This window comes from Oryza sativa, chromosome 4, assembly GCF_034140825.1.
Source record: "Oryza sativa Japonica Group chromosome 4, ASM3414082v1".
Classification (NCBI taxonomy): Eukaryota; Viridiplantae; Streptophyta; class Magnoliopsida; order Poales; family Poaceae; genus Oryza; species Oryza sativa.
In genome coordinates this window covers 30,769,835-30,783,585 of record NC_089038.1, presented here as the reverse complement: position 1 = coordinate 30,783,585, position 13,751 = coordinate 30,769,835, and the positions used below count along the sequence as shown (strand labels likewise).

Below are 13,751 nucleotides of genomic sequence, written 5' to 3'. Positions count from 1 at the left end.
TGGCCGAGAAGCGGCGGCGGATAGGGAGCGGCGGCGCCGACGACTCCACGCCACTCGCCCTCATCGTCGGCGGCGGCTCCGGGCGCGGGCGGAGCAGAGAGGCGTCCTCTCAGCTGTGCTCCTCCCTCGTCGGCCGCCGACCGTCGCGCCGGCCCTCCTCTCCGCCGCGCTCCCTCCTGTCGGCCGCCGACCGCGCCCGCCACGCCGGCCCTCCTCACCTGATGGCCGCCGGACGCGCCCGCGGCGCCGGCCCTCCTCTCCTCGCCGTCGCCCCTCCGCCGCGGCGGGTCGAGAGGAGTCCGGGTCGAGGCGGGCGGCGCGGCGCAGAGGTGGCCGGCGTCGAGGTCGGCCTCGGCCAGGGAGAGGAGGCGCGAGAGTTCGTCGTCGTCGTCCGCAACGGCGGCGCGCGAGGGACTGCCGGGCATCGGCGGCGCGTGCTGGGTGGTTGCGGGTGTGGGGGCCGCCGACGCCCTCCTATCCTCGCCGTCGCCCCTTCGCCGCCTCGCCGCCGACGAGGTCTTCCCCACCGCCCTTGACTCGCTCCCCTCCCCTTCCCCCGCCGTTCTCATCCCCACCCCCGTCGCCGCCACCGCCCACCTCGCCGGCGCCCCCCGGTGGCCGCGCCCGCCCTGCAGCGAGTGAGAGGAGAGAAGAGAGAGAGAGAGATGTGGCAGAGAGAGAAGAGTGAGAGAGAGGGGGAGGGGGAGGGAGATGATGTGGCAGCCTCACACGTGGGGCCCACGCTGACTCACCCATCACGTCATACAAAACCGGGTCCAAAACAACCGGAGGATCTCAAGCGAACGGTTTTGTTAGTTGAAAAATCTCTAATATCTGGTTTTGCGGTTGGGGGACGATTTTGTAACTCGATGACAAGTTGAGGGATCTTCGGTGTACTTTTCCCTTCCTGAATGTCCGTAAAGTTGTACTGTAGTACTGAAACCTGAAAGTTGCAGGTCAGGTTGGACCTCTCTCTATCCCCCACTCTGACCCAAACATGCACAAGCATCAATTCATTTCAATGAGTTCAAGGAAGCGGCAGAAGGAACGATCCCATGTTGCTGTACCGAATCATAAATCGCAATATAGAGGTGAGCCATAGGATTAACACGATTGTGAAATAACAGTACAGTTAAATTGAATCAGGGTGTGATATAGGTAGGAGTCTCTCATCCGCAAATCCAATAAATACAATACAAGCGCGACAAGACGAACCAAGATCACGATCCTTGGAGGCGATTGTAAAGGAATGTAAGCATCAAAAGAGGGGAGAATAGAATCAACAAAAAATAAATAAGGCACAAGCCGACATTCCGACAATAACCGGCATATACTAGAAAGCCTCACATGAAAGCTCATTTAAAGCCAAACTGGTACTTGTTGTAGTTAGCTAAGCTCTCAATGCCACCACTTTGTGTAGATGAAGGAATTCCGGACATTCCTAGGCTGGAACCTCCTGCACCCATGGTCCATGAGGGCAGAGCTTTATCATCAGACCCGTCATCGAGGCCACCGACAATCCCAACGTCGGCTAAGTTCACCTTCTTTGCTGTAATTTGCGAAGAACAATGAGAAATCATTAATAATTCTGCCATCAAGATATGGCAAGGTGATATCCTTGTCAAAAGGGCAAGGAGAAAAGGAAGAACTTACGTCCAGTTATGTTCAGATCAATCAGTCCACGGCTCAATGAGTCAGCCCATATGCCAGACTTGACCTGAAAATTTTCTTTCTTGGTATCTGACTTGGGAGCCGCCAGAGGTGCTTGGTTTGTCCTTCCAGAGCTGGTACTCAAAGAAAGATCAAAAGGATCCTTGGCTACTTCCTCACTGTGCGATACAAAGGCACCAAAATCGGATGCATCAGCCTTTGGATCTGCCAAAGGTGTTTTCCCAAGATTGCTACTTGAAAAATCAAAGGGGTCCTTAGCTGCTGTTTCTACAGTGCTCGACACAAAGCCACCAAAGTCAGATGCTGCTTGAGGGTTCTGACTTGGTGTGCTGATATTTCCAACAGAACTCTGCGTGGGTGGTGGTATACTAGATGATCCAACATCGGAGTTGAAGGCACCAAATGGATCAGATCCATCAAAGCTGTTTATAGGAATAGCACCAAAAGGATCAAAAGGTTCAGGAGTTGTGTTCTTAGACGTGGAAGTATTTGCTTCAGATGTCCCAGAACTTGGTGGTGGAATAAACCCTGTCTGTGGTGGAAAGGCTGCTGTGAAGGCTGGCTGTTCCGCAAAAAGGTCTACATTGCCCTGCAGTATCATTTTGATATAACACCCTGTGTCATGATCAATGGATTGAAGAACTATATGATTTCTAAGATTAATGAAGCACAACTAAATATTTAAGGAGAAACACCCTCAATTGTTTTCAGCACATTTCATATCCCAGATTGGAGGACTAGGATAAACATTTTTCTCTATATTCATCAGGCCTGCAAAAAAAATGTATCAAGTATTCAAGTAGTCTCATGGATAAACAAACCTGGACATCTGAACCCGCAGCTGTTTCTGTACTTGGTATTGCTGATTGGAAATCTGCATCAGCAAACAGATCAACCTGAGCGTCTGCAGAGTCGTTTGTTTCATGAGTTGCTGCTGCAGGCACATCGATGAAATCATCCAATAAGTTTGGGGCAAAAAGATCCACGCCACTGGTGTTTGTATTAGCTGCACCTGTAGATAGAGATTGAAAGAATTAAGGATCACAACTACATCTACAATTGTATTATCTTCATGTTTGGAAAATGTATCATATAACACTGACTACTTTTCACGATAAAAGGAAAAAAAAAACCTGCATACTTGTTCACTTCAGCCAAATAGTTATAATAATCAGGATATATTTGTTTGATATTTCCAGCAAGAGGTCATTCACCTGGTGACCTTCCAATTATAGTTGGGCAGAAGATAATAATATAAGCGCAACATTTGCAAGATGTAAATGCAGAATTGAGGGGGTGAAATGCTTGAAAAAGTGACAGTTTTGAAATATTTTCATGCCAAGACTGGAACATGCATTCAGTAGTACAGTTAAAAACAAATATCCTGGCAAAGAAATAGCATAATAAAATACTTTACCATTTGAAGAAGATCCACGAGGATCAAAATCATCAAAATCGTCCTCATTGCCTTTTGCATTAGACTTCAAGGAGCTCGGTGAATCCTCATTCCTGGTAATTCAAACAGATACAACCTCAGGTGGGATGGAGAATAGGAAGAGTAATACAAAGTAAGCCTGATGCTAGGAGTCCAGGAATGTTACTGTTCATTTATCATCCTCCAAAAGGGCTCACAGTTCAGCACTACTACATAAATTGTAATATTGTAGTACCACAAAACCTTATTTTATTTCCACATTTGGGATAAAAGTGATGCAGCTATTATACCACCCACCAACATATTTACCAGCTACCATACAACCATCGTACTGGTTAGCCAATTTAATTTTTTAATGAGAGGCTAAACTATAAATATCAGCAGCTGCTATTATATGTATGGAAAATGTAAAGGAATCTTGAAGCACCTTCTATTCACATCCTTTTTTATCCTGCTGCCAGATTTCTGGCTGCCAGTATAACTTGGAGAGGATTTAACAGGTTCTTTATCCCTATAACTGTCACCGTATGAATCACCTTCCCTTGTACCACTAAAACTCCCATAACGTTCACCAGAACTATAGTTGCTACCAAATGAAGCAGAGCTTGACTTATATGTTATCCCTGTCGATGATAGCCCAACATACCTTCATCCACAACAAACATATGTTAATAATTGGAGTTGTACAGGATGAATAAACAGCCAGAAAAAAGATAGTATAACACAACTTATTCTTTTCCTTAAGAACTCACTTGTCACGATTACTGGCGGCTTTCTCTCTTACAGACTTTATTTTCTCCTTGTCATTTATGAGTCCCAATATAGTTTCGACTTTCTTTCTCACATTTATTCCAGCATCTTTTCCATTAGGTTCCACATATTCAAAACTTGAAAGAACCTTGACAAATATAGCACAGAGAACAAAGTTTTTAATGACATAAACTTCAAAAAAGAGAAAAGAAATACTATATATCAGAAACAAAAGCATAAACAAGACATACCGAGATCTTTGAATAGTGATCAAGAATGTCATCAACTGCCCGCTCAGAACCATTGGCTATTAAGTACTCAATAATTGTCAAAGCCTGGACATTAATAGTTATATGCCTTAGTTACATTGCTGATACAAAACCATGCATATACCAAGGTTTGCTGTTCACTTTGACCATTGGTATTGGCATAGTGACCAATGTAGAACTCATAGTACAAAGCCCCAGTACTTGACAAAGAAAATACAAAATGGTCAAGAGTTAAACCTTATACACGTGACGCCATTTCGAGCCTCGCTCAGACAGCCTAGTCCAGAGGACACTCATTACCATCTGACATTCAGCGCTACAAAATTTGAAAGCACCATTTCAGCATAAAAAACAAGGGGAAAATACATATCCTATCCTATCTTACTATAAAGTTACAACCCACTAAATCCTAAAGCTCAACATACAAAGATGTCACATCATCCACTAATAATTATTACATCTTAAACATCATGCAAGCATGCTATATTATCTATAATTCTATAATTTATTAATTTTTTGACTTTTAAAATGCAAATATGTTAAATCATCATCTCACATAATTCACATAATATTTAAATATACCTCTCCATCATTTTAAATACTATTTAAATTATCATAAACCATATCAAATTATGTAAGCTTATGTCGTCTAGCTATCTTACACATTATTTCTACTTATTGCTATCATACTAAAATCCCGCAGCAACGCGCGGGGTTTCACCTAGTTAATAAGAGATTGTAACTTACAACTTCTTGGTGGCATGTGATAGCTCTGAAAGAGTAGTACCATGAGGGCCCCAAGGTTCATCGCTTGTTGCATCAAGTACCTGAAATTTTAAAGGAAAGAAATATTGTTTACTACATAAGAAAAAGAATCGAAGGTAAAATTCAAAGCTAAGAACAAAAATATACATCTATATTTTTTTGCTGTGGAAGTTAATAAGAAATATACATATCTGTAATATACTCCCACAGTAGAATAACCAAACATGCACCATAAGGGTGAATGTACTATTACAGACGAAAACCCTTACAACCATGATCTACACCACGGACAAGATACATGATTGTCAAAGCAACATGACTATCAACTATCAAGGCGTGCTACAAAATGTACAATGAACTCAATATATCCACGCATCAGCTCCAGACAGTAGCCTTCAACGGCACAAATTTGGCAATACAGATACTTCAATTGAAAGCACTTGAGATCTCTGGTTTACCTCAAGTCCTAAATAGTAAACACATTGCAGACTTAATTTTGGTACTCCTGAAATTCATTTCCTTAAAGTACTACTATGACATGATTACATGAATTCTAACAGCGTGTAATGGGGTCAGACAACAAATATATCAAAAGCACATGATTATGCAAAACCCAAGCTCCCACACCCATCATACGAACCAATCCAGCTGTTACAACTCTATTGCAAAAATCACAGAGTTAAGATAAAGGTGATATCGCAATCGCACCTTCTGTTCGAGCTCTGGAACCTTGAGCACCTTCAAATTGACCTCCCTCTTTCTGCAAAGCAACACACACACAGAAAACGGATCAGGATCTCACGGATCCAACTCAGAACACGCCACATCCTCGAGAAATCGGAACAGCAATGGCGAGATCTCGGGCTCGGCCCACAACTTACATCTCCCGCACGGCCTGATCGAAAACCTTCACGAAATCCATCGCCGGAGAGGATCCTCCGGAACCAAGATCTGGGCTCCGGAGCGCCGAGTCGGGCGGTGGCAACTGACGAGAGCAGCACACTGTGGTGGGAGCGGAAAGCACCAGATGCCGGTGGTGACGCGGCCGAGGGAGGCTTCCCGGGATCCCTGCGAGCGCTAGAGGTTGAGCGGCCACCAGCTCGACGGCGAGGTCGTCGTCGGTCCGGCGGGGCGCTCGCCGCCCGCCGGAGCAAGCAGAGGATGGGGAGGCGGCTTAGGTGGGCAAAAGGCCACTCGCGGAGCAGAGAGGAGAGATGGTGCTCGTGGGCCGGTGGGCGATGGCCGGTTGGTGGAGGAGGCTAGGCTAGTATACCATGTACTACTAGTATGACATCGTTGGACGGCCAGGATCAAGCTGGCAGGATCTGATGGACAGTGTTGCGCCGAAAGACGGAAGCACTCTATCATGGGTTGGGACGTTGGGTTAATGCACTAAAGATAAAGACTACAAAAGTACAAATGACCATGATCAATCCAAATCCATCAACCTTTAAAACACAGCAGCAAAATGAATGGTAGGTAACCCGAAACTATCATCTAATTTTTTTGTGTGTGTGTGTGTAAATCTGGTTGCTTAGGTGAATATTATAAATAGTTTATGTAAACTGTAAAGGCATGCTATAATTAAAATGGGGGCAATTAAAATATACTGAATGGACTTGTTAAAACAGCCCAACAGCACCACAAATTTGCTGTTCCCCAGAAGCACAACAGTCATGCTGAAAAAGAAGCTTGTTAAACTAATAATGACATTAAGTAAAATATCATAGCAATCCAATGGAGTAAGAGGAAGACTCATCTCAGCAATTTCCTGGTTACCAGACATCTCAATTGGCTCGAGAGTAAAATCAATCAAATTACAAGTTACTACACAACGAGAGGAACTTACTACAAGAAAAGCCTGGCAAGTATATAAAAATGTATATTACTGGCAGAAAAGCAATTTTTTTACATTTTTTCTACGCCAATCAATACATCAAACCGGTCTTGATGTACATAAAATTGTTATCAACATAGCACAAAACCTTATATACAACATGTCAAAATCTAACTCTTCTGCTAATAATGTAAGATGATCTCTCCTGCAAATGACCCTTCACACCAAGTCTGCTTCTTTGTAAGTTATGACTGGATCACAGAACCAAGGGTATCTGCAAAGATGCATAGAGCAAAACAGCACAATGAGCTACTTGTAGTTAATAGATATGCATGCAGCTTTTGGACATCACATTGATACTGTGTAATGTGTAGAAGCGCTAGGGAAATACAGATGAAGGTAGTACTTACTGTGTTCCTCAACGGATGTGAATGTGGTTGGAATTGTTGAACATCCCAGTGTGGGAACCCTTGGTTGCAGTCTTGGGTGCTTCAGGAGCCCCAAATACGTTCCAGAATCTCAGGGTCTCATCTGCTGCAGCAGATGCTACTGTGAGACCATCAGGGCTCTGCAAGATTACCACAAGACAAGTAATCAGCAATCTGTTCAGAGCAATATTTGTCAATTTAAACGGCAGGTACAAGGAGCAAAAGATAACCTGAGCCGTGAAAAGGACACGAGAGGTATGGCCAGTGAGTTCAGCCATCTTAACCATTGACGGGTACTTCCACAAAGTGAGCTGATTCTGAGCGAATCCATGTGAGCTTAGCAGCTCTCTCTCATTCTTGTTCCAGACCAGCGAGCACACTTGTGACCCAGTGTCGATCGAGTTGAGGCATGCGCCGGTATGTGTGTTCCAGAACTTGATGCACCGGTCACTCCCACCACCACCAGATGCCAGCAGGTTGCTCTGGAATGGGCACCACGCGAGAGCCTTCACAGCAGCCAAGTGATCCTCAAGCCTGTGTAACCACTGGGTGCGGCCAGCAGACGGCATAGAGGATGCCATGGACACATCCCATATGTGCAGGAGGTTGTCATTGCCACCACTGGCAAGCTGCTGCCCTGATCCTGACCACTTGAGGCCACACACCTCCTGCTGATGCCCCTGGTATGTCTGCACAACATGGTTCCTGATCCTCACATCATTGTTCACAATCTTGCCATCCATTCCACCAGTTGTGAGGATGTTGTTGTTCCATGCCAGCGAACCGACCCTCGAATCGTGCACGCCTCGCATCGTCCTCAGCTGCAGAATCAATCACAATCAGGAACTAAGCACAACTGCACATGCAATGCTAATGAAAACATTCAAACACAGACCAAGAGGTACTAAGTACTAACCAGTCGGTTTGAGCTGGTGTCCCAGAGCTGGACATCGGAGGAGTTGAGACCAACGGCGATGTGCCGGCCATCAGGAGCCCAGCTTACGCTGGTGACAGGGCCATTGTCCTCATCGACGGTAACAAGCTCAGAAGTTGAACTGTTCGTGGCATCCCAGAGGTACACCGAGTTGCCCAGCGCAATGGATAGCACATTGCTGCTTCCCCAGTCCAGTAGGTTGAGGTAGTAATCATCAACAAGCTCTGGAGCATCCAGAGTCCTCTCGGCAGACTGCACAAGATTTTCAACCAGCGCACATCCAATCAGGCAATCAGCAACCAACCATAATCCAAAGGCACTAGACAGTTACAGCTAAATGGCAGCAATGAACACTAGACTAGAACCAGGTGTGCATACCTGAGGAATGTATCGGCGCTGCTTCGCCGGCTTGGCTTGGATGGAAGCCGCATCAGCACGGAGCTCCGTGAGGATGCTCTCGGGCTCTGGCGGCTTGTTGCGGAAGGAGAGAATCCTGGTGCGGTTGTTGAGGATCTTCTCGGCCAGCAGCTTCCGGTACGCCTCCTTGGCCGGGGACGCCGCCGCGTTCTCCTTGTCCTTCCTCGGCTCCGTCAGCAGGTAGTGCGCCATGTCCATGTCCATCGCCGACCTGTCCGGAATAAACCTGTCACCCTGCCAAACAAGGAGAATACCCGTTCAGTCATTTCGTCGAACAGCTTGTGTGCGTTCCTTGGCGACGCTTAGAACAGAGAACTCACGTAGCACTTGGCTGACGGGTTGCGGGACGCCGTGCTCAGCGATGGCATGTACGGTCTGGATCCGGCCTCCTGGAGTGGCTGTCGCGGCGCCACGTACCGGCTGCTCTTCTCCGATGAGATCGAGTGCGAACCTGCATCCATGGGTCAGAAGCAACAAGCAGAAACAAATAAACAGGGCACAGCGCAGCAACAAGAAGAGATACTGCTACCACGAATAAGATGGATCGTAGACGAAAAATTCGATCCCCAATCAACAAGCAACGATGAATCAGGAAAAAAAAATTCACGCCGACGAACAACTCCAATCGGAACGACGGAATCGATAAGAAACCAAAAGGCGATGATATTTCAACACCAAAGAAATTTCACCAAAAATCAAGAAATCTCAGGGGAAAAAAAGAATCCTTTTCACGCCAACGAACAACTCAAATCGGGAATCGACAAGAAACCAACAGGGGTGGAGACAATCCAACGCAAAGAAATTCCACCGAAGATCAAGAAACCACAACGAAATCAACGACGCGGACAAGCAATTCAAGCCAACAAACAGGTGATTCGACGCAGAGATTTCAGATCAGTAAACCGAAGAGGAGAGCGCGGGGATCTTGGAGAGCCTGGGTCGCGCGCCGGATTCGCTCGCGAGATCGCACGAAACTCACAGAGAGAGAGAGAGAGGTGCCTCGCGGAGTAGTATCCTTGTGGGGTTACTGGTAGATCCGTCAAAATATTTATACGGAACGGCGGCCGCAACGGCTAGCAGTGTGTCCGAGAAAAAAAATAGCCGTTGGGATGTGGCAGCTGCAACTTAGGGTTAGCAACTTTAGCACTAGTTCACACACAATCGCACTAGTATTAGCAGTAGCAAAATTAGCTGGGATCATCATCATCTAGTGCTACTAGATCAAAATTGTGATTGGGCTAATAGCAGATCATGAAACCGATTATCAATTTTAACCCTTATCTTATTGGGTAAGGTGATGTTCTTTCACTAATCAACCGTCAGCTCACTGTTTGCATCGGATCCGATGTTCATCGAAGCAAATCGATCTTCCGGCCAGAGCAATCTCGATAAGATAAACTTATGCTCGAGATTCAATCAAGAGGCAGAACCACGCATTCAGAAATTCAGACCATTGGGACATGAACTCTTGGTTTTCCCTTAAAAAAGTTTACTCTGTTGTCTGATTGTCCATGATACACAGGTATGATCCTGGCACAGATGAGGATACCACAAATAAACGTAAACCATGACCCACCACCCACGTATGACATGCAACACATTTAGATTGGCCTAATACGTTGGTGACAAACAGTAAGCATTTTATCAGCGAGCACAAGGCAAACATCTTGTACAGTTTGATATATGCATGGCTTCCCAGGACTCAATACGTGATCAGAGTGTTCACAGTAAGCAGCCTTTGAAGGCTTTTCGCAGTGCAGCTTCATCCAAATTCCTTCCAATAAATACTAATTTGTTGAATCTTTTCTCATCCGGCTCCCATGGTTTAGCTGGGCATCCCTCCAACATAGAGTGCACACCCTGTAAGTTTTAGATTTTAAGAAAGGGTTAGTAATGGAAGAAGACAGAATTAGAGTAGATTGAATTGCAAAAGCATTAAAACAAGAGCTCTCTGTACCAACAATGGATAAACAAAGGTAGTGATAGATCACACCAATGTTGGAATACAAAAGCTATTAGATCAGCTAACCTGGAATACGAAACGTCCAGTTGACTCATTTACGGAGATTACACCCTTCAATCTATAAAGATCCTCCCCTTTCTCTTCAACGAGTCTCTCAAGCCAGTCATTCACCTGATAAAGACAGTAGTGATAGATCAGTTGATTTGCTGAGTATACTTCTAGCAGCAAAGAACAAAAATCCCTGCTGAATAATCATATTTTAAACAGATGTTCCAAGTGCTTTGGTTTACCTCATCAAGATCAAGTACTCCCTCCGAAACAATGCTAACACTTGAGACAGCTGAATCATGGACATGTCCATGATGGTGCTGATGCCCTACAAATCAGTAGAGTACAAACTAAATAGTAATCTGACTGAATTGACAGTAGAAGCAGGTAAAAGAAAACATGGACACAGACTATCTGTGGTAAGGATCTGGCTGCTATCTCATTTTTTCAGGTATTACCGTCATTTCTTAATAAGAATGTTTTATTGCCATTAACTCTTGCATGGTGTCCTAGACTCCTAGGTATAATTCACATGATTCTAATATGATTGGGAACCATGGCATGGTGATCAAGGATATGAAAGCAAACTTTACCATGTTCTTCTCCAGCATGGCAATGACCTGTCTCTTTTCTTTCATGCAACTGGACTTCAGACTCAATCCTGTACATTACCTATCTCAAATTAGAGAAGCAAGATATATATCTAACTCAGGGTCAAAACCAATTTTTTTCTTCAATACCCTCCAAAAAATGTTCCCATGCATAACCAACCTATCAAGATCATAGCCCCCAATTCCTAGCACAAAATCCATGTCAACATCACCAAACTTTGTTTTTCTCATCTGTGCCATCCCATTTATGAGCTGCACAAAAAGGAATCAGCTTGTACAAAAATCCATCAGCTTATATTTTTGTTTCTTAAGGAATCCGCTCTATCAATTTACCTTAATTTTGTTAATTAACACCTCCAGTTCTGCATTATCAACCAAATCAGTCTGCAGAAATGTATGTTACGGAACATTAGTAAAACAAGAAACTTTTTGAGAAGTTTTTTTTTTAAGCCGGAAGAATGCAGAAAAGATAAAATTGTATTCCTTTTTTTAAGAACTTATAGTACTGACTACTGAGTCATGTATTAGTAGGCAGTAAATACCTTGTTCAATATAATCCTGTCTGCATAAGCAACTTGCTCTACAGCCTCATTTACAACCCACCTGGCCTTTACTTCATTCAAATGTTTCATGGCATGCTTACAATCAACCATAGTAACCACACCATCAAGCTTCACATATCTAGAGACCAGTTCATCAGAACAGAATGTCTCAATGACAGGACCAGGCTTTGCAAGACCTGGGTTAATGGCATTGACTCTGTCAGGCATTGAAAAATCATGGACCTTCAAGAAAAGGAGGCATTTCCAATTCCATACTTTAGCAATACAATCCAGTGAGGCCCACCTGTTGTTTCAATAACAATATGATCAAACTTGTCCCCCTTTTGCTTTACCAACTTCAGAAGCATCTTTACAAGATCCCCTCGGACAGTACAACACAAGCAACCATTGTTCACCATTACAATGTCCTCGGCAACTGATGAATGACTTGCAACGAGTGAGCTATCAATGTCCACCTCACCAAACTAAGAAATAACTGAGTCAGTATGTGGTCACTAGTCACCAAGCTAATTGAATGTAAATATGGATATATTGGAAAACAGAATATCAAGTAAACAATGGTCAGCCTGATCTGAAGATTCTGTTGCACATAACTGAACAATGCAATTTTGACAAGTCCGCAAGATATATGGCTGCTTAGAATTACCTCGTTCTCAATTACAGCGATTCTCTTCCCATGCTGTGAAGTTAAAATGTGATTCAGGAGGGTTGTCTGTAAAAGGTAAATTCGAAACAATTAGCCAACTATACCACACAAGCATAAGTTTCCTATAAACTGTATCATCATGTATGTTACTATTTAACACTCCGGAACCATGGAAGCAAGCCCCATATAGTGCAAAAATCCAGACTGGTTTTAATTTGATTTTTACAGATATATCAAGTTCTTGGATTCTAGTTCAAATTACCCCGTCAAGTTTGGATCGCCGCAAGCGCCTCTCAAGTACACTGTCTATATGGCTCCAGCGCTTTTTGGCTGTGTGCATTTTATGCAGAGGCCGGGGGTGACTCAGTTTGATTGTATCATCTTGATGTAATTAACTGAGTCTAAATAAAGCTTCCATTATCTAAAAAAAGCTAGCAAGACTGCACAAGGGGAAGGACAGCAGCGGTCACCTTGCCGGAGCCGAGGAAGCCGGTGATGACGGTGGCGGGTACGCGGGTGTCCAGCGCCTGCGCGTCGAAGGCCGTGTCGGAGAGGCCCCGGGGGAAGACGGTCGACGGCGCCGGAGCCGGCCGTAGGAGGGGCGACCGGAAGCTTGGGAAGCGTCCGGAGAAAGAATCCAGAGGACTGCGGAGAAGAGCGGAGGAGCAGGATGCCGCGGTTCTCGTCGCCCTCTCCAACAGCCGCGCCGCCGCAGCCGCCATCTCGGGCGGTTTCGGGGGAGAATTTACGGGGAGCCCACCGCGGGGGAGCAGCAGGGTCAGGGTGAGGGTTTTCGTGGGGTTTACTGGAGTATCTCACCGTCACCGGCCAGGCGGAGCCGCCTGCTTAGTAGTACAGCGGTACAGCCTCTTTAACTACTGGAGTAGTACAATGCTTCTTTTCAATTTTTTTATAAGTCAACCTCCTTTAACTTCTTTTCAAACTTTGATCAAGTTTGTATGAAAATATATCAATACTTTTAACATAAAACAAAAACTATCAAAACACATTCAATGATCGGTTTAATAAAACTAATTTAGTATTATAAATGTTGTTACACTTTTCTATAAACTTTATCAAACTTTTAACAAGTTCTAACTTTGAAAAAGAGACATAATAGGAAACGGAGCAGTTTTGAATTTCATAACTTGAATTAAGGATGAATTTTAGTTTGATTTTTTTAACTCTTCTTAGCAACATTGAATGGAGAACTGTGCAAAAAAAAGGGGGGGCAAAAGCCCCTAAAAATTAATTTTGAAATCAAACACAAAGACTGGGGGTGAGAAAGCATTCCCTTTTTTTCCACTAATGCACGGACAGTCACTGTATAAGCAAACAATTCTTATCAAGTACTCCCTCCGTACTCGTAAAGGAGATCGTTTAGGATAAGGTTAAGTCAAAACTTAGAAATATA

The 13,751-nt window shown here is 44.5% G+C and overlaps 3 protein-coding genes across 4 annotated transcripts; all 3 read right to left on the bottom strand.

Annotated features, from left to right (window-relative positions):
- Positions 1–1,104: 1,104 nt before the first annotated feature.
- On the bottom strand, positions 1,105–6,134 carry LOC4336871 (clathrin interactor EPSIN 1). The gene is made up of 11 exons (XM_015779921.3): positions 5,772–6,134; positions 5,599–5,650; positions 4,873–4,952; positions 4,363–4,441; positions 4,108–4,191; positions 3,859–4,004; positions 3,534–3,752; positions 3,089–3,180; positions 2,493–2,683; positions 1,654–2,260; positions 1,105–1,549 (listed from the first exon to the last, which is right to left on the bottom strand). Exons 1-11 carry the CDS (start codon positions 5,810–5,812, stop codon positions 1,356–1,358), a joined length of 1,785 nt encoding a protein of 594 aa, XP_015635407.1. The 5' UTR covers positions 5,813–6,134; the 3' UTR covers positions 1,105–1,355.
- Positions 6,135–6,645: 511 nt separating this feature from the next.
- LOC4336870 (cell division cycle 20.2, cofactor of APC complex) lies at positions 6,646–9,524 on the bottom strand. 2 transcript variants are annotated; one of them, XM_015779920.3, is made up of 6 exons: positions 8,827–9,524; positions 8,468–8,740; positions 8,072–8,341; positions 7,386–7,976; positions 7,138–7,295; positions 6,646–7,001 (listed from the first exon to the last, which is right to left on the bottom strand). In XM_015779920.3, exons 1-5 carry the CDS (start codon positions 8,965–8,967, stop codon positions 7,146–7,148), a joined length of 1,425 nt encoding a protein of 474 aa, XP_015635406.1. In that variant the 5' UTR covers positions 8,968–9,524; the 3' UTR covers positions 6,646–7,001; positions 7,138–7,145. The 2 variants fall into 2 exon arrangements, with proteins under 2 accessions (XP_015635406.1, XP_015635405.1); XM_015779919.3 differs by having other exon boundaries at positions 7,138–7,976.
- A 435-nt stretch (positions 9,525–9,959) lies between these two features.
- On the bottom strand, positions 9,960–13,154 carry LOC4336869 (uncharacterized). Its single transcript, XM_015779918.3, has 10 exons — positions 12,808–13,154; positions 12,338–12,403; positions 11,975–12,155; positions 11,671–11,867; positions 11,462–11,512; positions 11,289–11,380; positions 11,111–11,178; positions 10,760–10,845; positions 10,536–10,640; positions 9,960–10,366 (listed from the first exon to the last, which is right to left on the bottom strand). The coding sequence occupies exons 1-10, from the start codon at positions 13,057–13,059 to the stop codon at positions 10,229–10,231; spliced, it is 1,236 nt and encodes a 411-aa protein (XP_015635404.1). The 5' UTR covers positions 13,060–13,154; the 3' UTR covers positions 9,960–10,228.
- Between the last annotated feature and the right edge of the window lie 597 nt (positions 13,155–13,751).